The following is a 27,617-nucleotide window of genomic DNA, read 5'->3' as shown; positions in this document are numbered from 1 at the left end:
CACAGATTGGGGAGGGGCTGATTCCCCCCACAACACTAATACCTCTTTCATACAAGGCAGTGGAATGAGGAACAGAAGATCAGCCCCTCCCCTCCACTTTCTGGCACAGAGGGAGAGCAGTTACACTTACAAATATATATATATTTTTAATATATGTCTATTTATAAAAATTTATCACACTTGATCAGAGCTGTCCCCCCACCCTTTCAGTTGACCCCAAGGGAACCAGATACTAGCCGTGGGGCCATTCCCTGGGCCTTGCTCTCTTGATGCCTCTCTGGCCCTGGGCCTGCTGATCAGTGTGAGGTAGAACTCAGAATTATTATCCACCATGTTCTGCAAGGAACAGGCCAGCTGCTAAAGAGCAGTGCCTCTATCCACAGTACCCTGTGGGCTCCTGACCCCCACAAATCCTAATGGATGAAGGGAAGCACCTCCCACCCCACAAGTTCCTGTGGCCTGAGCCAGAGTCAGATCCTGTACTGCAGCCTCTCTTGAATTGCCGGATCACTTGCGCCTGCCAAAGATGGACTTCTTCCCAGGATTCTTGTTGCCCACACTTAAACCGATGAGGAGCCGGGCTTTCTCCTCCTCTTCCTGCTGCTGCACGTTGAGGTCCGATTTAGTTTCCAGCTTTCCCCGGACTTCAGACCCTGCTGCAGGCTTCAGCCTTAGCTTCTCTTTGATTACCTGATAGGTTAGAGAGGAGTAAAAGGGGAAGGTAAATATTAATGAGACAGGCAAAATAAATCAAGTGGACCAAGTCAGGAAAGGTTTATCAAACTTACATGAAGGCACAATGGGGCAATTCAAATTATAAAATGATCTCTGCTTTCAAGAAGCTTACAGTCTATTAGAACCCACTCTAAACATGAAGTTGTGCCAGCCCTCACTTCCCTAAAAATCAACAGTAGTTAACATATATACAGCAGTCAGTAAACATTCAGTTTAACCATCTGAGCAAAGTCATGGAGAGGACAGGGATAAAAGTCACTCACTTCATTCACCTGCCCCTTTCCCAAGGCTGCTTGTTAATACATGCATCTTACAATGAAAAGCTCCTGAGCAGAGGATCTGCCTGCCAGCCCCTGCTAACCAGACAGCCATGAATTCTGCCCGGATACCTGGGCAACCAGGGCTTTGCGGCTGTCCCTCTTGACAGCCATGGCAAAGTCTAGCCATGTCCATGTGTTGTTGTGGTACTCCAGACAGGGCAGCACCAGGTTAAGGTCGCCCCAGTCCACACTGTTCTTCTCACCCTGCAGGAGGGGGAGGGAAGAGAACAGGAAAAAAATATATCAGCTGCCAGTTTTAGTCCAAGCCAGTACTTGAGTCCAAGTCTAGTACCTTCCTGCAGCAGCAACCTACAGATACCTACTTCCCCTTATCTCAGTCTGGTACTGATTCCTGAGGGCAGCAGAGGGAACAGATTTATCACCCACAGACAAGCTTCACAAGCTGAACTATCTCTGTTTTTAATCTCTGATCTTATGCGGTGCCGTTCCCACACTGTTCTAAAAAGTGCTGGGGGCGTTTCCCTGGTGGCGCAGTGGTTGAGAATCTGCCTGCCAATGCAGGGGACACGGGTTCGAGCCCTGGTCTGGGAAGATCCCACATGCCGCGGAGCAACTAGGTCCGTGAGCCACAACTACTGAGCCTGCACGTCTGGAGCCTGTGCTCCGCAACAGGAGAGGCCGCGACAGTGAGAGGCCCGCGCACCACGATGAAGAGTGGCCCCCGCTCGCCACAACTAGAGAAAGCCCTCGCACAAAAACAAAGACCCAACACAGCCAAAAATAAATAAATAAATGAATAAATAAATGAAATTTAAAAAGTGCTGGGGAAGGGCAGACCTTGTAGCTGACGCACAGTGGAACCTGTGGGATCTTTATGTAGATGAAGGAGTTGTTCATGGCAGCTCGCTCTTTCATCTTGTCAATATCATCCACAGGGTGCTAGGAAAGGAAGGAAAGAAGAGTGTGCCCTATCACAAGAAACTCAGGACCCCAAACATCTCCATCTCCTTTCACCCCTGGAATAGACTCAAAGGAAACAGAAAGAAATCCCCAGCCAGGCCAAACAGTGTACCCCAAGACTCTCCCATTTTTCTATCATCAGGGGCATGTCTGATACCTCAGGTGCTTTGCGAAATGACCTTCTGACCCCAGAACTCCGATTCAAGCCCTGTGCCACACCCTTCCCAGGGCCCAGTGGTGCTGCGTCATCTGTTGCAATCAGTTGCCGAGGCTTCACCACTGGTATTCCTATAAAAAAGCAAGTACACTAGCTGTTGTCCTCTTGCTGAAGCTTCAGCTGTCTCTGGGGCTGCTACCTCAGTCTTCTGGAGCTCCACCATTAAAGTTCTCACCAGTAGTCACCAGTTTGGACTTATCTTCTTCATCACCAACCTCATCATCTTCCACACTTCGTCCAGGAAAGAAAAAGCCCATTATTCTATGAAAGAACTGGTGTGTCAGCTGGATGGTGAGAGGCACCACATTTACCTAAAGAGGAAAAAGGCTGAAGAAGCAATTAAGCTCAGACATCATCCCTCTGTTTACCTACCCCTAACATAACAACGCACAGATAGTTTTTAACTGCCTTTTGTTCCTGGGTCCCCAAAGGACTGTTTACTAACCTCAAAGTGCTCCTTAACAGAAATACCCCCAACGGGGGGCCGGACTTTGCTGAAGAGGCGAAGAGCTAGCTGTCGCCCAGACTGGCAGGAGCTCTGGGGCCGCAGGACTACCTGTAGAATAAAGCGTAATAAATCAACCCACAAATCCTCTGCAGAGGAGAGACGGAGCAATGGTCTCGCTAAGCTGGGCAAGCTTCCACCATCTCAGATCCCATTGTTTCCCACAGTAGGTTTATGTGGAAGGGTCATTGCAAATGCCCAGTGTTAGGAAGCATGGGAATGGGCTAGGAATAGGGAAATAAGACTTACCTTATAGACAGCATTGGGGAGGAGGTTGTTCATAGTGAACCAGCCCAACTCCAGAAGATGTTCTGCTGTGTCATCAGATTTATTCACCTATAAAGACAGATTCCCCACCCCCACCCCCAAACCACTATAATAAGCTTTTCTCAGGAGCTTGCTAGAGTACTGCTACATATATCATTTGTTTTCATGGCCAGGGCACTAAGTGCCTGCAGTACTTTACAGTCACTGTGACATTCAAAACTGGTCTCAACTTATTTCCAAATGGCCCTGGGGGGCTGGAAGAATAATGAATAATGTCCTGTCCTCCACGCCATGGGTAACTGCAGGAAAGCTGAATGCCAATATAGAATTAATGATTCTATTCTAAGCTGGACTTGGAAGATTACTTCCCTCTGAGCCACATTTCTAGGGATAACCTTATTCAATGAGAGAAGCATTTGATCAAGCTCATCTATATATTATTTAATATTACAAGCAAATGTGTATTTGAGCGGCACTCTCTGCTCATGTTTCTATCATTATTAATAACCATTAATACCATCATTAACAGTCATATAATAATCAGTCCCTTTTTGTTTATCTCTTTTTGTGAGTTAAGACTCCTGAGAAAGGTCAATGCCTCTCAATACAGCTGTCTTTGTGTGACTGTATACACCCAATACCTTGCTGTAGAGGAACCGCTGCAGCTCCAGTTCAGCAATTCCCAGCTGTCCATCTTCCTCTGTCAAGCGCCATCGTGCCTGAGCAAAGTAGAACTCGGTGCGGCGGACCACACTCACATCTTCTTGCTGCTTTCGCAGCTCCATCTTGTTGGCCTGCTGCAATTGGAAATCCTTAAAACACCTATAAATGGATAGGAGGGTCAAAGCCAATAAGGGCAACAGCATTTGGGTTAGGGGTGGGGCGGAATGCCCTAGAATGATGCAGGAGGTAAACCCAGAGATGGACCTATTCTAGAACAGCTATTCCCTAAATTTTTTCATTGGATTTGTTGCTCCTCAAACCCTGGGCCATGGGAGCACAAATCCCATCTTTAGTTCTACAGCTTCTTGAAAAAGTAGTCTGTTCCTACTAATAACCCCTATGATTGTATCTGCAATTGTGTTCCTTACTGATCAAGACATTTTATTTTTAGTTTAGTTGCACAGTATCAAGGCAACAAAAATGATCTTTCCGAACTACCTGTTTTTCTCCTTTCCCCGGAGGTACTCTAGTAAGGATCCTAAGAAAGGGCTCTCCTGTTCTCAACCTGTTGGCCAAGTCCAACAAGACTCATTCAGGAAAAGGTGCCTGAATCTACTACATCAGCCTTTGATAATACACACTAGACCTAAAGACTTATCAGAACACAGGCAAAAGAAGCTGACTCCAGCTGGGGCGCTGGAAAAGGGCATGGAGAGAATGCTGTGGCACCTGATGAGGATGTTAAGCTCTTCACTTTCCAGCTGTAGATTGGCCTTCTCCTGGTTTAGCTGCAACTGAAGCTTTTGGTTCAGGTCAAGCAGGTTCTCATTCTTGCTGTCATCCTGCAAAGACTAGGGAGCCAGATAAGGAGAAACTGAGAGACTTCCCTTGTCCTAGGAGACTTCCCTGTCCTCAGATTGCCCGGGAGACTACCTTCATGATAGAATACATCTGCTTCTCCAGCTGCCGTATCTGGGCCACGTGCTGCCGCACAGCCTCCTGTAGGTGTAATATGCTGCTGCGCTGCTCCTCAGGATTGCTAGAGATCTCAAGCTGGAACCTGACCCGTTGCTTCTTCTCACTATGCTCCTAAAGGAATGGAGAAGGAAATGAACAAGAGACAAGTCTTGTAGTAAAGTAAAACAGAGAAAGGAACAAGAAATGATGATCTCTTCTGGAAAGCTCAACTTTCTCTCTCACCATTAGTGAGAGTAAGGGGTAAGCCAATGCAGAAGATTTGGCAATGTGGATTTCACAAGAAGCCAGTCCCACAGGGTAGGGATAGAGGTGGGAAGTGGGAAGTAGTTTGTTTTCAGAGGTATGTAAGTGACTGAGTAAAGAACTGACCAAGAAAAACAAGTAAACAACTCTACAGTCTTAGGGACACTCAGACCTTTCCTAAATAAGTAAAATTTCAACTGCTGTGCTGACTAACCACAAAGCCCTTTTTCAGTCTGAAGCATGGCTTTTCTTACTGGATCCCAAATAAAGCACAAGGTCTGGAGATTCCTGTGAGACTAACTGGCATTCTATAAGGGCCCATACTCACCTTCCGCTTGGGTTCTACATGGAGCAGCAGGTTGTTGACGATATCCAGGATCATGGCATACTGAGCCGGGTTTGTGGAGATTTCCAGCTCATGATGGATGAGGGTGAAGGTATCCACAGCCCCTAGGTAATTGTTAGCAGCTAAATAAGACTCAGTTTCTCCCTAAATGTCTACCCCATCTCCTAACCCATATCTAGAACCACTAATGTTACTTAACCCCATAAAAGGTCTTGGTGAGATATGCTCATGGGTAGAAACATGTGCTTATTTCAGAGTCAAACAATATCCATTCATTCCAGTAAGTTTTTTTTTTTTTTTTTTTTTTTTTTGGCCGTGCCTCACCCTCGCAGCATGTGGGATCTTAGTTCCCCAGCCAGGGATCCAACCCGCACCCCTTGCAGTGCAAGTGCGGAATCTTAACCACTGGATCGCCAGGGAAGTCCCCCATTTCTACCAGTTCTATTCTCTCCTAACAGAACTTTAAAAATGTAAAGCAAAGTGAAATGTTAATGCCCTAGGCACACTGGGACTCTTAGTAACACTTCTGCCTCGAAACCACTAAGGAAATAACTACTTTCACAAGTTCCCTAGTCCCCTCCTAAAAGCCTTTCAAAGCCTGAATACCTTCCTGCTTCTTTAGGAGATCTTCCTTTTCCTGGTTCTCATGAACCTCAGGTGGCTTAATCTGAGTTGCCAGCTCAGGATCAATGTCATGGCTGTAACTAATATAGTACATTCGGCAGCTGCAGCGTGAAATGATCCGCTGGACTTGCTGGGCTTGTTGCGCCTCAGCTGGTTGGTTCCAATCTGCGAAGAGGTAGGAAAGAGATAAGAGAAAGACATTCTCAAAAGAGGTATTGTGAGAGCCTCCCAGCTATGCGTGATGTCTAGGGAACTCCAGACACTTGCTTTCAACATAGCCTAACACAAAGTGGTCCTACTCCACGTATATTAATCTTACAAACAGGTAAGGAAATGAGGCCCCTTAAGGATGCATGTCTGCTCCTAACCACATAATGGGGGAAGAGGTGAGAACTGACCTGTGGTAGTGGTAACCATGCCTCCCACTGCCTGCCCGCTCTCCATCAGCTCCTGCACAGAGTCCAGACTACGCTGCCGGTGCTCCTCAATATTCTTTACCTGAAGACAGGGATATAGGCACCTTTAACCCCTGGGGGACCAGTAGCTTGTCCTGCACAAGCTCCATTATATATCTCCACTATACAAGTTTAACACTATCTAGATTTTCACTGCCTGGAATAGCTTGAAGAATCTCCCAGGGTAAAGGACATATGTCCCTCTCTCCTGACCCAAACCACCCAATTCTCCAAACCCAACTGAGTTACATGCACGTTTTGCCAGGCCTCAGGCCAGAAAAATACAAGCTAGGTTAAAACCAAATCATGTCCCACCTCACAACCATTAAGATGGCTACCAAAAAAAAATTAGAAAATAAGGCAAGGATGTGCAGAAATTGGAACTCTGTGCACTGTTGATAAGAAGTAAAATGATACAGCCACTGTGGAAGTTCCTCAAAAAATTAAAAACAGAATTGCTGTATAATCCAGCAATTCCACTTCTGGTTATATACCCAAAAGAACTGAAAGGAAGGTCTCAAAGAGAAATTTGTACTCCCATATTCATAACAGCATTATTCACAATAGCTAAAAATATGGAAGTATCCCAAGTGTCCATCACTGGATGAACGGAGAAGCAAAATGTGGTATATACATACAATGGAATTCAGGTTTAAAAAGGAAGGAGATTCTAACACATGCTACAACATGGGTGAACCTTGAAGGCATTACACTAAGTGAATAAGCCAGTCACAAAAAGACAAATATATATGATTCCACTTACATGAGACACCTAAAATTTATATATATATACATATATATATATACATATATATATATATATATATATATAAAAGAGAGGTATTTAAGAGTAGTCAAAATCACAGAGAGAGAAAATAGAATGGTGACTGCCAGGACCTGGGGGAAAGGGGAAGTGGGGAGTTACTGCTTAATGGGTATAGTTTGTTTTTCAAGATAAAAATAGTTTCAGAGATGAATGGTGGTGATGGTTGTACATTATGAATGTACTTAATACCACTAAACTATACACTTAAAATGGTTAGGATGATAAATTTTATATTAAGTTTATTTCTTTCTTTTTGGCCACACTGCGTGGGATGCAGGATCTTCGTTCCCCAACCAGGGATGGAACCCTTGCCCCCTGCAGTGGAAGCACAGAGTCTTAACCACTGGACCGCCAGGAAAGTCCCTTTTTTCTTCCCTTTTTTTTTTTTTTAAATGTTTATAAATTTTATACTATGTATATGTTATCACAATTTTCAAAAATGGAAAAAAAGCAAATCATGTCATGGGCAAAAAATATTCATCAAAACCAATGACTTTCCACCCATTTTGGTATTCGTGTGTTTGTGTTCTTGCTGTTTTCTGTCTTCAGACCATTGTGACACTGTTGCCATGGGGGAAGGGAACTGAATTCTTTTGACACTCTCTGCCAAGCTGAAGTCAAAGTGAATAGAAAGAGTGATATGAGAAGAACATAAACAATCTGTCAAGTCACAAAAAAATTCATATAGGAAAGGCAAGATCAAAGTCTTTCCCACCTAAGCCAAGGACATTCCACTCTAAAGCTAATATCACAGCCTGAGAAAAAACGAGTTCACTTGCAAAAGAACGCATACCTAAAAGAAGCAGAGGCCCAGAAAATGTCAGATCTTGCATAGTTCATCCTGCCTATCTTTGCGTGAGTAGTTACCACCTTCTGTGCCTATCTCCTGAGACTACTGGTAAAGGGTACTGCTTGCCTGAACTACAACTGTAATATACCAGCAGGACCTTTCATATTACCAACAACCTGACCCTTACTTGGCTTGACATCTGATTAAATGCTTATTACCTCATATAACTTATACTTGGGGTTGAGCCTTAAGGTCACTGGAGTAAGAAGTACCGGCCAGGGAGGAGGGAAGAGGGATTAGCTTTATCCCCATTGAGTAGAATGAAAAATGAAGTATTCACATTGGTCCTAATCGGATGTAGCTGGATCCAGTAACTCATCTGAATGTACCATGCCCAGCACAATGTGGACACTTAACACCTGTTAAATAAGTAACCACAATGCAGAATATTGGCTAGGTACATCTCATAACCATTAGATCTCCCAATAAATCTGATGCAATTATATCACAGAAATTATAGTACAAATTTAGTTTTACCAAGATGCTGAAAAGAAAATTTATAGCTTAGTCCCTTCCAACTGCTTACAATCTCACCTTCTAACAAAAACATTTATCTTGACATACACTAAGACTTCCTCAAACATACTGACTTAAAAGAATAAAACTGGGACTTCCCTGGTGGCGCAGAGGTTAAGAATCCGCCTGCCAATGCAGGGGACTCGGGTTCGAGCCCTGGTCTGGGAAGATCCCACATGCCGCAGAGCAACTAAGCCCGTGCACCACAACTACTGAGCCTGTGCTCTAGAGCCCGCAAACCACAACTACTAAGCCCGCGCGCCTAGAGCCCGTGCTCCGCAACAAGAGAAGCCACCGCAATGAGAAGCCCACACTCGCCGCAACTAAAGAAAGCCCGTGCGCAGCAACAAAGACCCAACACAGCCAAAAATAAATAATAAATTTTAAAAAACAAATAAGACTACTTTCCATCGGAATGAAGCTTTGTATTTTTCAAAGTACGTTCTCATTTGATCCTTTCAACAGTTTTCTGAGAGTGAAGTATTAACTCAATTTTACAAATAAAGGTGACTTCCCAAGGGCTCATGGCTACTAAAATAGCAAAGGTGAAATCAGAACTCACATAATAACCTGCCTCCTAGACAAGCAGTCTTTCTACTCAACCTTACCGATTTGCTGAAATGACCAATCATCTTCATAAGGGATGAGAGAAAGGGCAGAGAGCATCTCTAAAATTCTCAGGCTCACTGCCTGCTTCCTCGGCTGCCTGCTGATTAGCGTGATCTTATTAATAGGGTCAGCAATCTCAAAAATAAAAAAGTTCTAACCCATTTTATTCTCATGTAGGGAAATGAGAATCTCCCTTGCAATGAAACAGAATAGTATGAGATTTAAAAAACAGAAAAAGCACTATGTGTTCACAGATCACAGGCCAGAGACTGCCAACAGTTTCTACATTCAAGTGTTATCACCAGCCTCATTATTCTGCCAACCTGGTAGCAACAGGTACTGTCAAGGATCTTGCAAGCTATTTTGGCAAAAGGGGCCAACTATGGAAAACTGGAGATACAACGGGCCTTCCCAGCCCTGCTGACTAACCTCTAACCAGAGCTGTCGGCCATCCTGCTCAGTGGGGCTGCTTTCAGTGGTGGCAAAGTACTGCATGCCATCCAGTAGGCAAGTCCAGGATGTCTTTTGCTTCAATGTGTCACCATACCAGGCTGGATGGTGTTGGCACTGCAGCAGCTGGGCTTTGGCAGCTGACACAATGACACAGCCTTCTGTCTCCGCTCCACGAAGAACCATCTACGCCAGAGACAGAAGCAGAGTCACAGCACCAGGGCCACAAAGAAGATGGAAGGTTAGTGAAAGGGCCTGTACCAATGACTGCAGCTGGGTCTAATTCTGGCTTACTGAGTGCACGCTACTGGTTTTTAGTAATGGAAGTGATTATCCATGATACCTGTTAGAAAGAGTAATTTTTTGGAGCTCTACCCACCTATTCTTATTTAGAGGTGGGAGAAGGTAAACACATATGACTATGATCTAGCCCTATCTTTGGGTACTCTAGTAAAGAGAAGGTACCTGGCAGTTGACCAGTTCAATAAGGCAGTTTCGGTTATATATGTCATCCGTCTGGCAGGCAGCAATGCCACACAACTGGTCACTCACACCTGACTCCTCTTCTGTGAACACTACAAACCTATCTGTCTCTTCAATCAGCTTCTGCAACATGTAGGCACCTGGCAGAGAAATATGAAGTGGGGGAAAAGCCACAGAGTCAAAGGGATAGAGAACACATCCAGGGCCAAAGTGATCTTCCTTCAATTTCTCTAGAATGTATTCTCCCCAACCTGCAACTCCAGCCCAGCCCACTCCACCCCTAGACCCCTGGGTAAGGGTTGTCATTTCACTTTCCTTCAATTTTAATAAAAGTAACAGATTCCCAAGAGAGACTTAGAAATGCTATCTAAGTGGGAGCAATCCTTTCTCTTAGGCATATCCACCTCTGAATTACTCTAGGATCTTTTTTCCTTCCATTTTGTTCCTTCTCCTTTTCATTTCATATGGTTTTAAATGCTATCTGTTTGTTTACCACTCCTTTCCACATAAACCACTCCCTTGCCATCAGTGTCACTGTTCTCCTAGCTCTACTGCTTTCTCTGATTATGACTTTAGATCCTCTACCTTCTCCCAGGTTTTAGAGATAAGTATATCCCCTAAGGTCTGTCCTTGGCCTGTTCCCTTTTCTTTCTTCTAAAGAGTTTGTCCAACAGTGTTGTGGTTAAGAGCACAGTCTCCAGAATTAGACTAGTCTGCCTATGTTCAAGATCCTATCTCTGCCAGTTACTTGATTGTAACCTTGCTTGCTTTAACCTCTGTCTCAGTTTCCTTGTGTGTAAAATAACACTATCTAATATGGTTGCTGAGAGAATTAAAAGGAATAATAATACATAAAGTATTTCGCAGGGTACCTGCCACACAGTAAGCAACTATTATCTCCTTGGCATTAACTCTTAGTTCTATGCTGAAACTCCTAAGTCTCTGCCTCTAGCCCTAAGCTTTTAGACCCTCATTTCCACCTGTTTTTTAGACATTACCTAGAGGTACTACTTACACCACAAACTTAGCATGTCCAAATATGAACTTAACAACCCTATACCTCCCCAAACCTGTTTATTAGCCTCTGGCTCTCCTAGTTACCATCAGGCCAGTCACCAGGCTCAAAGCCTCAATCATTATCTCTTTATCCCTATTTTAACTCCCTCTTCCAACCGGCTGCCAAATCTCTTACACACATAATAACATTTCTATTCATCCTCTCATCTCTATTCCCACTGCCTCTACCTAATTCATGCTCTCCTTTCCTCTTGCTGAGACACCATAATAGTTTCCTAATTTGTCTCCCCCACCTCCAGTTTCTTTCCAGTCGCCTTTCCACTGCCAGATTTATCTTCCTAAAAGTAAGATTCTAATGACACACCTCTATTCAAAAACCTTCAGTAGTTCACCACTGTTTACTGAATAAAGAACAAAAACTCCTTAGCCTTGTATTTTTGATGGTCTACCTGCAGTTTTCCCTTCCAGCATCTTCACCTGTAGCTATACTCTATGCCAACCCAAACAGACTGTTCACTCTGCTCTGAACATATTGAGCTTGACCAACTCCACTCCTTTTCAGGATGTTCCCTTTGCTTTTAATGCCCTTGCTCTTCATTTCCACATGTTCAAACCATACTAAGCCTTCAAAGTCCAGCTCAAATGCTACTTCCTCAATAAACCCTTCTCTGATTACAGTCCCTCCTTCACTACAGTCAAGAACAGCTCACATATTCTTTAATTTCTCTCTAGCAGCATTTATCATTTTTCACCTTGTTCTTAAATTCACCATGAACTTGCATTCCTCTGTACTTGTTATTCCCTCTCCCTAAAATGCCCTCTTTTCTTTCTTTGCCTATCAAACTCTTACTCATCTTTTAAGACCCATCTCAATTATATTATCTTCTCTGTGAAGCCCTTCTAGACTTCTCTATGCTGATTTAAATACTTTCTTCTTGAACATTCTTACAAAGCGTCTTCATGACTCTCCCCACACACACCCCCAACTGTGCTGCACAGCATGCAGGATCGTAGTTCCCTGACCAGGGATCGAACCCGTGCCTCCTGCAGTGGAAACACAGAGTCTTAACCACTGGACCACCAGGGAAGTCCCTCGTGACTCTTAGTTTCAGAGCTTCCCCCTCATCTTTACATCCCTAATGTCTACGGTCATGTCTGGTACATTATAAACCCTCAGTAAAGCTAAAAAGTGAATCTATGAATGAATGAGTGATTGATTCAGTGAATGAATGAACTAATCTTAGCCCATCCAGAGATGATAAACTTGTTGAGTCAAGTAAAATATCATATATTCTGTATCTGTCACTAAACCCAGCACAGTGCTCTGTGCCTATTAAGTACTCCATAAACACCTGTTGACTGAACAAATTAATTCATCAAAACACAAAACAATTCTCTAATCCTTTGTTTCTTTTCCCTAGTCATTCTAAGTCATCACTCCTTCCTGATCCTCTTCTCCTGGCCAAAGGACCAGACAATTTTTTTTTTTTTTGGCCACACAGTGCAGCACGTGGGATCTTAGTTCCCCGACCAGGGACTGAACCCGTGCCCCCTGCGGTGGAAGTGTGGAGTCTTAACCACTGGAGCGCCAGGGAAGTCCCATGGACCAGACCCTTTAATGCCCCCCATCACTGCTATGTAAGACTTAGGTGGCCTAATATGGAAAAACAAGTTTCATCTTTACACACGGATCAAACCAGTCATAATTTAGTCCTTCTCAAACTCCTGTCCAAGCCCACATAAACCTAACCCTATGGAGTCTCGTCTCCCCCAGCTTACCTCCTGAAGATGCCTTATCAGGCTGTCCACTAAAGCTGGGAGTGTTGACAGGAGGTGGGGCTGGGGCGCTGGTCGGGACACTCTGCTTTGGCTTTTTGGCTGGCATCTGGGGATCAATCTTTAACCCCTTCAGAGCCTCAGTAGAGAGATTACGTTTGAGTACAGCTGCCTTTTTGTAGCCATCGTATAAACCAAAGGCAATGTCCCGATTGGTGGTTGTCCAAGAAGCCCGTAAATCTACCAAGTGCAGCTGATGTGTGTGAAAAGCAGGATCCCCAACTCGAGTAGAGAGCTCCTAAGAAACAGGAAAAGAACCTCAGAGTAGCATGGCAATTCCCAACATTCCTCCTAGACCACAAATGCAGAGATAGAAAACACGCCTGTTGAGTAACAGACCTGTTCTGAGGGATACAAGACAACCCTAGAGAAAGAAAACCTAAGTGGTCTTAGTGTGTGCACTAGATTACACTCTGACTATACCCACTGTATTTTAAATGACTCAAGAGAATTTCAACTAAAATCCTTCCTTAATTGTGTGTGGGGGGGTGGGGGGACCACCAAATAAGGCACTAGAAACAAAAAGTTTCACTCTGTTTCCTGAAGAGCAAGAAGAGCAAGAGACTATCTTTACAAGGAGAGGGAAAAAAAGGAATTTTCAAAAAGAGGGATGCTGATACTAGTGAGTGCATCATAAAGTAACAACATATATGATTAGAGTGTAGTTAGGAACATCACCAGGGACTTAGCCTGAAACCTACTGCTATGGACTGAATTGTGTACCCACACCAAATTTGTATGTTGAGGCCATAATCCCCAATGTGACGGTATTTGGAGATGGGGTCTTTAGGAGTAATTAGGTTTAGATGAGGTCATGAGGGTGGGGCCCTCATGACAGGATTAGTGTCATCATAAGAAGAGACATCAGAAAGCTTCCTGCTTTTCCTGCCAGGTGAGGTCACAGTGAGAAGGCAGCCATCCGCAAGCCAGGAAGAAAGCCCTCACTGGAGGAACCTGGTCCTCACCAGGACCATGCTGGCACCTGATTTTGGACTGCCCAGCCTCCAGAAGTGTGAGAAATTTCTGTTGTTTAAGCCACTCAGTTTATGGTATTTTGTTATGGAAGCGTGAGCCGACTAAGACACCTGCTGATACAGATAAGGCAGTTTAAAGAGAATGTGTCAGGCGGTACCTCCTCAGCTGTGCGATTGCTGTGCCGTTGGTAGGTAAGGGAGGACAGGCTCAGTAGGTGGGTCTTTGTTACCAAGGGATCAAGGCAGTGGTCAGCATTCTCTTCAGTGGGCGAGGCCATCAGGTAAACAGTCACCTGACTTAAGTCACTAACCATCTGGGTCACACTCCAGTCAGAGATGAGGCGCCGCATCACTGTGCCCGCTGAGAAAAAGAGGCATACAGAGCCCATGCAAACCAGTACAGAACAGTGTGGGGCAGAAAGAGAAGGGAAGGGAACTGAGAAAAAGGACAAGGAATAGGCAAGGACAAGTGGTGGGAGCCTTTGATCTTACCTTGAGGTATAAGCCGCTGAGTTCCCCGAGTGAAGACGTGGCCCTGACTGCACTCAATTTGGATGCCACGTTGCTGGGCGAATGAGGCCCAATAATGCACCTGGCAACAAGAGAGCATAACACTGAATGAAGGATGGCATCAGAGAGACGATTCAGAGACCCAGTAAGAGAAAACAAGAAAACTAGAGAAGGGGAACAGAACTGCAGATGTCAGCAGCACCGTCAAAGCTGACCTGCAGCTGGGGAAAGAGTGCAGTATAGGAAAGCTGCTTGTAGTGCTGGCCGAGTTTCTTCTTGCTGGGTTTCAGGTTATTGAAGAGCTTTCCCCTACAAATAGGCCTTGTGACACTAGTCCAAGTTGCCCAGAAGTTCTGCATCCAGCGCAGGGTGCTACTATACAGCAGAATTCGGGGCTGGGATATTGCTGCAAAGGAAACGACAGACATTTCCTAGCTGTGGTTAAAACACAGAGACGAAGCTAAATCCTTCCCTAGCTTCAGGTTTTAGAGATTTAAAAACCCAAACAGCACTCAAGCCTCACACTCAATATCCCCAACACCCTCTCCTTTCAAAGACCCAAGCTCTCTACTTTCACCAATCCTCTTCCAAAAAAACATCTTGACCCAAACCCTCCTTTGCTCTTTTCCTATCCCCTCTCCAGAGGGTCAAGCTGAAGTCCTTGGTGTCTTAAGTTCATCCTCCCAAGCCCTTCCTCCCCGCTGCCCCAGATCCAAGCCTCACTTCCACTGTGCCGAGTCAGATCCATCTTGATGGAGAGATTGAGGTTCTCAGAGCGAAAGGCCCGGTAGGAGTCATGAAGCTGGCCCAAGGGCACCTCAGGCAGGAACTCTGGGGCCCGTAGAGTGACACCATGGTGATCATGGGGGTTCCCATGACATAGCCACTGCAGGTCCAGTGTCATGCAGAGGTCAGGCAGGTGAAGGAAGCAGCAGTCATCATACCTGGCTCACAACAGAGCCCTGGCCCTTACTGCCCTGGTCACTTGCAGCCCCTCGGCTCTTCCCCTCTCCCCTCACCCTGAGTCCCACACCCTGTTGAGGCCCCATCTATCACTCCACTCACTTAGAGGCTGTTCTCACGTTGACATCCAAGTCACCCTTGAACACAAACTGACCAGGTTTCCAATGAAAAGACAGGTGGTTCCACTCCCAGTGCATATTTTCAGTTGTGTTGTACGGATCCTATAACCACCCCAAAAACTTGGTCAGATGTGAATAAACGTATCACCTTCACCTCCCAAATCAGTACCTTTCTCTCTTCCCCCATGTGCTGTACAAGCCCCAACCATACCATCCTAATAAGAAAACAGTTCCTCTGGACCCCTCACCTCAGTAGCCAGCTGGTGCAGGTTTGCCTGTTCAATGTCCATGTGCCAGTCCCCATGGAACAGAAGACGGCTCTTGTCCCACCAGGGCAAGGGTGGGCTGGGGTCAGCTGAGGGCTTGGTCAAGAGGTCCACAGACTGGCCAATCAGTGTCCAGGCTGGATCCCAACACGGGCCCCATACCACTGTGTACTGGAAGATTTCCGCTGGGGTAGAGGAGCAAAGGGCACAGCCTGCTGTACAACTTCATCCCTCTCTTCTGCCTTCACTCCAGAAAGGCCTCAGCTCATCTCCCACCCCAGCCATCACCAACATCTCAGTCAAATCATTTGCCCTCCTCTACTCACAGTGAAAGTCGTGATAGAACTTGAGCGGGGGCATGTTCCTCTCCACTGCCACGTTACCCCATGGAAGCCCCAAGTGTAGGATTTGACGCCGACGTGAGCAAGGCTGACCGCTCTGCTCGGTGCCCACAAGTCGACCCATCAGCCGCCAGTCACGGATCTCAAACAAGTACCGGGGATAGTCTCTTATCCGAACTGTTATTATAGGGAGGATACACACCAGCTACTCAGGAAACTGTCTTAGCACTCTTGGGCACTTTCCCCCCCGCTACTATTTTTACCCATCTATTGATATTTTACAAGATCAACTGAGAGAATAAGAGTTGGCAGTCGGCAGCAAGACTGAAAAAGTGCACGGAGACCCTGAGCAGACAGTGAGGGGAATAACACTGAGATCCAAGAGCCGCACTAACCCTGAAGATGACTGTGTTAGTTGTACCTTTGTGTTTAGCCAAGCGGTTTCAGCGTGAAATTCAGGAACAAAAAAAGGGAAGAGGAGTCCACCCATCCCACTCCACCCACCCCAAAAACAGCCACATTTCCCAATATCACTGAGCTCCTCTGTAATCACTCAGAGAGCTCCCTGGAGCTCCAAGGGCAAACACTAGGCCCTGCAAATAGGGAAGTACTACTTACCCAGAAATGTCTTGACACTGCACTTGAGCATACGACACCACTGAATGACAAGATCTACCCCCTCCGCAGGAAAAGGGCTGCCTGGATCAAGCTCTCGAACCTGCTCTACCACACGCTCAGGCCCGTGGAAGGAGGCATCTGCCAGAGCCACCAGCTCTAGCCCTGCCAGGCTCCAAGTGAGCAGTGCCCGGCGCATGGGTGTGTTGCCATAGAGACGACGGGAGCGCTGGATGTAGATTTCGATGTTTTTATGTTCCAGAGAGGCATAGAGCTCCTCAATTTTGCGGGCAGGCAATAACTCCCCATGCTGCTTCCGAAGAGCAGCCACTTTGGCATCCAGCAACTGCAGCCTTTTGGCACTCTCCTTACTTTCATCCTTCATCAGTTCATAGTTATCACGAAGTTTCACCTCAAAAATGTCATCCAGGAAAACCCATGAGAAGTGCTGAACCTTCAAGAGTAGATCAGGTGGGAGATGGGCAGAGCTTGGAGAAGCCTGAGAACGAGTTCCTCCATGCAGTCCCTTCAGCCATTTCTGAACTCCCACAGCCTCATCCAGAGTTCGAGAAAAATCATACTGATAAGGAAACTCCACTGAGACTGAACCCAGGGAGAGGAGCCAAACACGGTTCCGGAGGGTCTGCAGCACAGGGAAGGGGTTCCGGTGGAGGATCATCTCCTCCAGCTCAGGCAGCAGCTGCACCTCCACCTCCTTGAAGTTGAAGATGCTATTGCCATCGAACCCAGCAGCCAGCTCTGGGCAGTAAGCCTGCAGTGAACCCCCGTGCCGGCTCAGAGACACACTCTCTGCAGCCAGGGTGATGAACCTGTCCTCAGCTACAAAAGCTGTCAGCTTAGCTGTGCTCACCTCCAGAGTCAGGTTTAGCAGCCGCTTTGGGGGAGAGGGCTCAGGGGGACAGCCTTCTGGCTCACAGGCAGTCTCTGGAGTCTCTAGTGCAACAAGTGGAACAGTCTCAGGAAACAGAGTGGCTCTTAGTAGGTCTCGGCACTGCAGGGTGGCCAGGATATGCTGGTACAGGTACATGTGATCTGGAGGGCTCCAGAGTAAGGTCAGCCCTGCACCACACTGAACCTTTAGAGAGCAAGAGAAAAGGATCTGTCAATTACAATGTCCCAGAACACAAGAGACACACCTGGCTCAAGAACCATCTCCACTCAGAAGCCTCTCCTGAGTCATCACATTAATTACCCCCTTGTTTTGCTCCTCTTTGCACTAATAAACTGAGCTAACAGTTCTTAACTTATACTCACAAGCACTTACACTTTTTTTTTTTTTTTTTTTTGCGGTACGCGGGCCTCTCACTGTTGTGGCCTCTCCTGTTGCAGAGCACAGGCTCCGGACGCGCAGGCTCAGCGGCCATGGCTCATGGGCCTAGCCGCTTTGCAGCATGTGGGATCTTCCTGGACCGAGGCACGAACCCGTGTCCCCCGCAGCGGCAGGCGGACTCTCAACCACTGCGCCACCAGGGAAGCCCCACTTATACTTTTTAAGTCCTCCTCAACTGGATTCTAAATTGTCTGAGAGTAGAGGCCATGTATTTTATTATTTTTTTTAACATTTTTTTTTGGATGTGGACCATTTTTAAAGTCTTTATTGAATTTATTACAATACTGCTTCTGTTTTATGTTTTGGTTTTTTGGCTGTAAGGCATGTGGGATCTTAGCTCCCCGACCAGGGATCAAACCCACACCCCCTGCACTGGAAGGTGAAGTCTTAACCACTGGACTTCCAGAGAAGTCCCGAGGCCACATATTTTAATTCTGGTATCTACCACAGTACATCCAGTATATACACATGTACTCAATAAGTTATTTGGCTTTACGTTTCTGCTCATGAGTTATCTTTCTATAACAACCACACTCTGTAAAATAACCATTGCAACAATCAACTGGAAAATGTTTCATGCATTGATTGCACCTTGACTTAATTCTTAAAATGTATAAGGAGTACTGGTCACAGAAGTTAATACAGCAATTGACCTATGGGAAAGTATGCCTCAAAGAAGGCAGTAAAGACCTTGTCAGCTTGAAAAACAAAGTCAATTCTCAATAGTTAAGCAGAGAAAATTTAAATCCCAAGACAAAAAAATTCCTTTGAGTTCCAATCTCTGAAAAGGAAACTCTTCAGTTTCCAAAGGAAGCTGAAGTCTGATGAACAGCAACATATCCCACTCTCCCCTCAAGAGGGCCTTACATCTGTCTGATACTCTGAGGAGAAAGATATTGGGAAGCCTCTCAAAACTTTCCAGTGCCCCCATCTTCAGATCTCTTCCAGTCTTTTGATGAGCTGAGTGCTTCAGTAAAATGATACCAGATCGTGACCTTTAAAAGCCCTATGTTTTTCAGATATATGCACTGAAATCTTTACAGTTGAAATTATATGTCTGGTTTCTGCTTCAAAATAATCCCAGAGAAGAAGGCAGGGATGACTGCTCAGAGTTTAGCTAAATGAAGTTGGTCGTAAGTTGGTAATTATTGAGGCTGGATATGGATGCATGAAAGTTTGTATATTCTCTCTAGTTTTATATATATTTTAAGTTCCACATTAACAGTTAAAAATGTACAGAACAAGGGCTTCCCTGGTGGCGCAGTGGTTGAGAATCCGCCCGCCAATGCAGGGGGCATGAGTTCAATCCCTGGTCTGGGAAGATCCCACGTGCAGCGGAGCAACTAAGCCCGTGTGCTACAACTACTAAGCCTGTGCTCTAGAGCCTGTGAGCCACAACTACTGAGGCCACATGCCACAACTACTGAAGTCCACGCGCCTAGAGCCCGTGCTCCACAACGAGAGAAGCCACTGCAATAAGAAGCCCACGCACTGAAACGAAGAGTAGCCTCCGCTCGCCACAACTAGAGAAAGCCCGCGCGCAGCTACGAACACCAAACACAGCTAAAAAAAAAAACAAAAAACAACAAGCCAGGAAGAAAAGAACAACCACGAGGTGTTATATTTCTCATAGGTGAGTTTCACAACATGACTCAAGACTGGAAAATGCTCTAAGCCTAGGAAAAAACCAACCTGACTCCACCTCCCCACAGAAGCATTACCTCTAGAGAGCGGATGCTGCTGTGATAGGTGATGGAGAGCATGGAGAGGCTGAGCACTGGAGTGGGGATGTCAGGAGCCTTACAACAGGGTTGCATCTTCTCTGTGACCGACTTCACCAGCGCAAGCACAAGTCCTTGAACACCCACGGTGGAGGTTTCAGCACTTCCCAGGACGGTCAGTGTGTCCAGTCGGATCTCTGAAGCACCTAACATCCAGAAACCATGTGAGGCTTGGTTCTCAGCTCTCAAATGGCAACTTTAGTCCTCACTCTCCCTCCTTCCTTATTCCTTTCACTCTAGCTATCCTTATTCCCCACACCTTCCTAACCTCGTTTCTCATGTTTTAGGGAAGTTTTTCCTCTCCCATTTTAACCTAACTAGATCTGGCAGGGCCAAAGAAGTTCCCAAACTCCTACCAATTCCCCAGAGGTATATCAGTTACTCTCTAGAACTAGATACACAAAGAAATAAAAAACTAACTGCATCTCATTCTCTTGATCAGATATCAAAGCTGTCTTTTTCTCATGCACCTTGCTATCTGTAAACCCTTAAGAAACATCAAGAAGCCCAATAGTTATGCAAGACCTTCCAACATTTCATGCCTCTAATTTAGAAAATTTTCACATAATTGGTCTTATTAAGTGAGAAGGAGCAGCATAATCTGCTTAGGTTACAAGCCACCCACTTCAGTATAGATTTCCTGTCCCACTTACCGACCAGGGCAGAAAGGGTGAACAAGTTCATGTCCTCCACCTTCAAGTCCACCTTCCACAGTAACGACACAGATTCCCCAAATGAAGATTCCCTAGAGACAGCTGTCTTCCCAGATTGTGGGCCCATCAAGGACAATATCCGAGAAAGACACTGAGCACAGGTATCTGATACTTCTACCTGCAGTCCTCGGATGGTACAATCAAGAAACAGGGTATCTGACTGAGTGCTGGACAGGCCCAGAGGCTGGTTATAGCTACCCTAGAAAAGAAGCAGAAGGACTCCATCAGAAGCATGCCAACACACAGTTCCGTAACGCACTGATGCATCGTCTGCTGCCAAAAAAAGATGCTCAGTGCTCTAAAGCATGGTAGGATGAGGAAACTTCACAGGCTACTATTCACCAAAGTCCCCACCTACCTGTAGTGTGAAGGAGTCCAGGACAAGCGCCTCACCCCAAACATGCATATTGGGTGGGTGGGGTGCCCGCTGAATGTGGGAGTCACTGCCCACCCGCCAGCAGAGGTGGTCCACAGTCAGGACACCCCGCTGATGGATACTTTGTGGTCTCAGGTGTTGGTAATCTGAAAAAAGAAGGTGGGAGAGAGGAGTTCTTTGGAGCCACAGTGGCCATCAATTGGGCCCAGTTCCACTAAAGAACAGATTCTTGTTCCTCTTCCATCGCACAGCCTTACCCAGAGAGATGGAATTGAATCCCAAGGCAAAGGGTGGTGTATCTCCAAGCTGAATGGAAACGTTGACATTGGAGATGGAGGTGCTAAAGATGATAGGAGCCAGGATTTGAGGGAAGGTTCTGCATAGGGATAAGACATCACTGTTTGATAAGGAAAGAACTGCAACTTCCTACTATATAACAGATTCCTGAATCTCTCAAAAGACAGGGTGAGTTTTGTTGTGATTCTCAGGATGGGAGGCAACTAGAAAAAAACAGACTGAATTCATCAGTTCGCTCCCACTCCCAGTGATAATCCAGAGACTTATTAGGTTGAACCAGATGACACTGCCATTTTCGTAGATCGAATGTGATGAAATCAGTATATCTTATGATTTAACTTACGACAATCAAAAGCATCGCTTCCGAACCGACCTTAAGTTCTCTATGCAACACAATGCAAGTACTACACAGAGTCATGGCACTGCTGACATGATCTGTCACCTTATAATCTAAGGCAGACGAGATACTGTTATCATTTAAGTTCAGTTCAACAAATGTTCATTTCGTATAACAAGGAACTGTGCTGGGCATTGAGGACATAAAGGCAAAGAGGACGTCATTCTACCACCAGAGTCTAGTCTAACAGGGAAGATATATAAAATAGGTTTGCTACCGAGTCTGGGCTACTGAAACTGAGATTTAAAAAGCTCAAACAATCAGGGACTTCCCTGGTGGCACAGTGGTTAAGAGTCCGCCTGCCAATGCAGGGGACACGGGTTCGAGCCCTGGTCCACGAAGATCCTACATGCCGCAGAGCAAATAAGCCCACGCACCACAACTACTGAAGCCCGTGCGCCTAGAGCCCGTGCTCCACAACAAGAGAAGCCACCGCAATGAGAAGCCCGCACACCACAACAAAGAGTAGCCGCCACTCGCCGCAACTAGAGAAAGCCCAAGCGCAGCAAAGACCCAACGCAGCCAAAAATAAAAAGATCAAACAATCAAATACATATTTAACACAAAATGCCACTTTAGACCAAAAACTCCAGGAATCCACCTGATAAAATGGTGGCTGAAAAAGATTACACTGACCTTTTTTTCGTTTGCTTAATAACAGATGAACTAGACTCTTGGGTCTCCAGGGCTAGCATGTGCAGCCAATGAGAGAATTCCAGATGCCGGTAATGAATAATACAAGTGTTCAGAACCAGGGAGGCTGCGAGGTCAATGGTGGTCACCTGGAAATAAGAACACCAGAACTGTGGGCTTAGGTTTAATTTCATTAGCTCATGATGCGACGATGCACGGAGAAAGAAGAAAAGGAATGATTCTTGGTCAACACACCTGCACACTAGCCTTGAGGGAGTTGAGGCAGACAATGCGCTGGCGGCTCTGGGACAGCAACAACCCATCTGTAAGGGCAAGGGGCAGATCAGAAGGAAACACTGGGAGGGCAAGAGGTAAGACTAGGAGAGAGTAAGAGGCAGGCAAGGAGATGAACAGGTCACCAACACTATTTTCTTTCAGTATGTTGCCACCTCCCCTTCCTCGGTTACAGTGATATTAAATTAAGAAGACCAAGTGGGGCATTGGGGAAGAGTGCGTCTGGTCCTCCCATTCTCTCTCGGTACCAGTATCCCCACCCATGGACCTTTCAGAAGGAGTTCAGTGCTCATCTGTGCCATATCAGAGTTTGCTGTGAAGCTTCGAAGGGGCAGCTGATCCTCATCACGGTGGTACAGGAAATGCAGCAGCTTCAGTGTCCAATTGAGGTGCCTGGACCAGAGACAGACTCTGGCTTAGAAATATGTGGGATGCTATTCCTACTCCCTTTATCCCCTCAGACAAGCTCAGTGCAGCTACTAGGCTGGTTATGGAGACCCCAGCACATAGCTCCAACTAGCACTCTCCACACTTCTGTAAGGAGAGATCTCACCTCTTTTGACTATTCATGGACAGCACCACACTTGTGATCTCCATCTTCACCTTGATTTGGTCTGGCAGCTGCTGAAGGAGGTACAGGCCAGGCAGAGTTGGCTCAGCCAAGTTCTCTATCACCTCTGAAAACATGAATGAATAAGACAAGAGCCATCAATCCTTAACGCTCAAGTCTCCCAACATGCTGTGCCCTCTTTGGCCAAATCCTCCCACATAAAGTAGGCTAAGCAAACACCCAATCTTAGGTCATAACGCAAAGATCCCAGAGATCCAGGCACTTGCTGTACTTCCTTCCCCAGAGTCTAAAAGACAGTATGGAAAGCAGGTTGTTACAATGAAAAGAATATGGACTTCCGGGCCAAATAATTTAAACCCCATTTTCACTACTGACTAGCTAGGTGATCTCAGTCAAGTAACCTATCTAATCTTCCTAGGCTTCAGTTTCCTCATTTGTGAAATGTTAAGGAGTTAGTACGGGAACATACACAAAACACAAAGTACAGGTCTAATTCATGATAATTACCCACTAAATGTTAGTTCTTTCACGCACCACAAGCAAATGCCCTATTTCCTCTAGCTATCCTCAAAGGCCAGGGTCAAAGGCCATGGCACTAACAAATCACACGTGAACAAGTGGTGAGCCCACTATTTCTTTTCTACTTCCAAAATAACCCGAGAACAGGGAAGCTAAGAAGCTCACTGACTGGGGCTTTACCTGAACAGGGAACAGGCTTGGATGCCAGGCCTGGGCCCTGGCGCAGCAGCTGACTATGGAAGAGGCCCTCATGCAGTTCAGCATGGAGTGTCCACACATCCACAGTGATCGCCTTCAGCTGCCGGCTTCTGATGCCCACCTCTAGACACAGCTTTAGGGTAAGTGAGAGCTCCGCTAGACAGGTGTCCTCCTATAGGGAAGATACTCCTCTAAGGTGTGAACGCGTAGGGAGCTTGGGATCAAAATGCTGTGATCTGGAACACATCCTTGAGGGAAACCCATAGCACACAGAATCTGGAATGTAAGCCCTAAGCTCCTTCATACCTCATGCCCAGAAGAAAACAAGGTATCTGAATGACCATGGCATACTCACCAACTGGCCACTCTTTAGAACTTTGCTGTTGATCTGACTTAGGCTCACCTCACATTTCAGCCTGGGAAAGGAAAAAAATTAACAGCACTTGGCCCCTTTCCTCACCATTTACCTTCAATCAAGCTTTGTGGGCTGGAAGGCACAAGGCAAGCATTAAGTGCCTAATCTTACTCTCTCCTCAAATTACACAGAATGAGAACTTGACACCTTGATAAGAAAGCCCTGACATCCACCCACCCTAAAACAACTATAAGGCAAGAAAGGGACTAGCAAACCTTCTACCCAGTGCTTACCTCTTCCCATCACTATCCAAAAGAAAACTGCTATCTCTGATCTGAATATGCCACAAGGATTCAGAAGTAGCCACCTTGAGAACCATGATGTTTATAGAATCTACATGAATGGAGAATAGCTGAAAAAAAGATGCAAAAATGAACGATAATTAACATCAAGGCAACGTCCTTCCTTTCCAGTGGAAAAAGAATAAGAGGCAGCTCTTAGTATTATGCCTCAAATACAGTATTAAAAATCCACCCATGACTCCACAGCCAGCCATTCCTACTTCAGTCCAGGAAAGTGGGAAAGTAGTCTCACCTGGCAGAAGATCTTCAATAAGGATGGGCTGAAGGACAGCTCCTTTTGGTGCATCCCAGTACTCTGGGAGAATGGGGCAAACAGGCCAGAAACCTTCTGTAGGTCTGTTCTGATACGTACTTCGCCAAAGCACAAGGCCACATAGTGTCTGCCCAGAAGAGAAATCTCACTGCCATCATGTCCATCCCTTCCATAGCAGTCTCTTCCCCTCCCTCACATTCACCTTCCCATCCTCCCTAAAAATGTAGCTCAAATCATGGAAGATAGTCTCATAGTAGTTATCAATATCTGTCCCACAAAACAATAGCTTCAAGGCTAATCCAGAGACCTCAGCAAGAACCCACTTCCCTCCTCGGGCTGTGAGGCCTCTGTAACAGAATCTCATTTTGCAAACCACAATCCCAAAATATTCCCCAGGAGGAGAGTGAGGTGATAGGTTACTCACGGCAGATCATGGCTAAGGAGTTTGCTGGAAATCCACAGGCTATCAATTTCCTAAAACAGTGTGGGAAGAAGCTTTGTACACTAGCTGCTAGGCAAGCCAAGAGCAGCGTGACAAGATAGGAAGGGGTCTAAGAAGAGGAGGATGTGCTATAGCCCTTCCACTAAATATTCTCTATCCCATTTCCACCAGCTTCTCTCCTCAGCACTATATCCTGTTCCTCTAATGACACTGATTGAACTTGTTTAGTATTTCTCTTTCATGGCTATGTTGCCCTGTTTCCCCTCTTACATTAGAACAGTAAGCTCTTCTACTTTCTGTTATCTTTGTTCTCTGCTTTACTTCTGTATCTTTCTTACATGCCCTGGACACCCTGTGCCTTATAAGCATTTATAAAAGAACAACTTGCATCAATTCCAGTGTTCCTAAACTAGCTCTAAAATCATCTTGGCAAAGGGATGGCAAGGCCAGGGTTAACTAGGAAAGCCACCAGAATATTTTAAAAAAGGAAATTAAAAGTTGAAATTCAGTTGGATCAACCCAAATACATTCCCAGGAAGTTTCCTAGGACTCACCACTGTTTGCTGGTGCTGCTGAAACTTAAGACTGACATTTTGAATCCAAAAAAAGGAGCCAATCTTTAGTTCTGCCTGCAGCTTCCGCTGACACCACTTGGTGGCCAACCGGACCACAAGCCACCTGCAGAAAAATCCTTGTGAGTTCATAGGACCCTCTCCCAATTATTGCCTCCCTCACCCCCTGCGGGTCCTAGGAGGCCTTGCAAAGGGACATGAACTGGAGGTGGATCTTCTTGGCAACCCTCCTGTCTCCCAAAACACCACTCTGTCACATACATTCAGCCACGCTGATCAGGACCCTAGCCCCAGAGTGTCCCCTCCACCCAGATGAAACGAGCCGAACTAAACTCCACCTTTTAAGTTGGAGACAAAAGAAAGCAACCCCTCAAATCCTCGGGAACCCCAGAGGTAGAAGAGGCCCCAACAGGAGTCGAAGTACAGGCATCCGTGCCAGATGTGCCATCACATAACCCGCAAAAGGTCTCCTTCTCCGCCCTCCAGACAGGTGTCTGCGGGAAGGCAGTGCGGGCTCACACCAGCCCGGCTCAAATGCCGCTCTCCCTGGGCAGCCAAACCTGTTCCGGCTCCCCAGGGTGAGGCTGCAGGTGCCCTTCGCGCTCGGGGAAGGGGACGTTCAGGGGCATGTGGATGGGGAAAGAAAAACCAGCCAGCCGGGCCCCCCCTCATTCACACCCCTATCCGCTCCCCAATCTCAGCATCTTCTCAGGCCTCGCCCGCTTGCTCAGTCTCCCCCCACTCTCGGTTCCTCGGCGCCAGCTCCGGTCGTACGCCCCGGCTCGACCCCTCCCCGCGTTGCGCGCCCCCTCCTCGGCCCCTCCCCCTCCGCTGCCCGCCCACCTCCCCTAAGACCCCTCCCCCTCCCGCGCGCCTCTTTCCAGCGCGCGCCCACCCCTCAGTCTCTCTTCCTTCCCTTCCCGCCATCCCCCACACACACGCCGTAGCCGGGATCCCCTCACCGGCCTAAGAAGAGGGCGCTAAGCGCAACCAACAGCAAGGCCAACAGCGCAGAGAAGAACAGGGGCATTCCGGCCCCGGCCCGGCCTGGCTCCGGCCCCCGCCCTGCCGGGGCGCCCCTCCCGCCCCGCCGGCTCCGAGCTGGGCCGCCGCGGGCCGACCGGCAGCACGCGCAGGGATGGCGCTGGGCGAGGAAGCGTTGGCGCGCGTGCGCCCCGCCCCCCCCACAGCCCGCCAGCCAGCCAGCTGTCTCCCTGCCGTGCCCCGCCCGGCGCCCGCGATCCAGCGGGGCCGACCGGCTGCGTGCGCGAAGTGAAGGCGTGGCTCCGGAAGGAGAGCGATGGGGAGCGACGGGGAGCGACGGGGAGCGGCCCTCAAGCGGACTGACACACAGGCCCCGCCCCCGGGCGCACCCTTCGGGACCCGGAAAAGGGAACCTGGGGTTTGCCAGTGACCTGGGCCTGAGCCCGCTGCCTGGCTGGCAGTGGACTTGGCTGGGTCGTTTGGGCCACGGAGAGTTCCACTTTCAAAGCAGTTTCCCGGAGTATAGAGTCTGCTTGGCCACCTAGGGCTCATGCTGAGGCTACTGCGGAAGTTATACCCTTGGGTCACACGAAGTAATCATGTCTTATTCGAGTCTTGTCTGAACATCATTAAGGAGGAAACCAAGCGGTAATTAAAAGGCCTCAAAAATCCCACCTCATTCCATCCACAAAGGAATGAGTTGCACCATCCTGGACCCTTCATTGCAGTTTTCAGTTTCTACTGTGAATAGCACAATCCAGGCACTGGGCCAGGGGGTATTACAGAAGTAAAGAATATTGTTCTTGCTCTTCAGCAACAAATTATCTAGGAAGCAAACATAATTATATGAAATAGAGAATTCAGGGCCAA

At 46.8% G+C, this 27,617-nt stretch overlaps 1 protein-coding gene across 12 annotated transcripts; it reads right to left on the bottom strand.

Moving 5' to 3' along the window:
- Positions 1 to 133: 133 nt before the first annotated feature.
- BLTP2 (bridge-like lipid transfer protein family member 2) lies at positions 134 to 26,854 on the bottom strand. Of its 12 annotated transcripts, none has more exons than XM_022595751.2 (39): positions 26,726 to 26,854; positions 25,746 to 25,869; positions 25,174 to 25,223; positions 24,729 to 24,876; positions 24,428 to 24,546; positions 24,135 to 24,195; positions 23,762 to 23,951; positions 23,045 to 23,168; positions 22,760 to 22,884; positions 22,453 to 22,520; positions 22,201 to 22,346; positions 21,128 to 21,246; positions 20,853 to 21,016; positions 20,435 to 20,693; positions 19,722 to 19,927; positions 16,653 to 17,745; positions 16,020 to 16,211; positions 15,676 to 15,878; positions 15,411 to 15,529; positions 15,069 to 15,289; positions 14,561 to 14,751; positions 14,328 to 14,427; positions 13,994 to 14,196; positions 12,805 to 13,099; positions 9,991 to 10,148; positions 9,505 to 9,711; positions 6,218 to 6,317; positions 5,802 to 5,984; positions 5,178 to 5,299; positions 4,562 to 4,717; positions 4,358 to 4,470; positions 3,607 to 3,787; positions 2,948 to 3,034; positions 2,639 to 2,749; positions 2,369 to 2,504; positions 2,134 to 2,264; positions 1,854 to 1,955; positions 1,125 to 1,259; positions 134 to 690 (listed from the first exon to the last, which is right to left on the bottom strand). In XM_022595751.2, the coding sequence occupies exons 1-39, from the start codon at positions 26,791 to 26,793 to the stop codon at positions 508 to 510; spliced, it is 6,693 nt and encodes a 2,230-aa protein (XP_022451459.1). In that variant the 5' UTR covers positions 26,794 to 26,854; the 3' UTR covers positions 134 to 507. The 12 variants fall into 12 exon arrangements, 11 of the variants coding, with proteins under 11 accessions (XP_022451459.1, XP_022451460.1, XP_089756821.1 ...); XM_022595752.3 differs by having other exon boundaries at positions 4,358 to 4,479; positions 26,726 to 26,853; XM_089900695.1 differs by lacking the exons at positions 14,561 to 14,751; positions 15,069 to 15,289; positions 15,411 to 15,529 and having other exon boundaries at positions 4,358 to 4,479.
- Positions 26,855 to 27,617: the final 763 nt, after the last annotated feature.

Source organism: Delphinapterus leucas, chromosome 19 (genome assembly GCF_059928025.1).
Source record: "Delphinapterus leucas isolate spDelLeu-1000000601 "Yukka" chromosome 19, BTC_Dleu_Yukka2, whole genome shotgun sequence".
Classification (NCBI taxonomy): domain Eukaryota; kingdom Metazoa; phylum Chordata; class Mammalia; order Artiodactyla; family Monodontidae; genus Delphinapterus; species Delphinapterus leucas.
The sequence above is the reverse complement of the archived record's forward strand: the minus strand, read 5'-3'. Positions and strand labels throughout refer to the sequence as shown.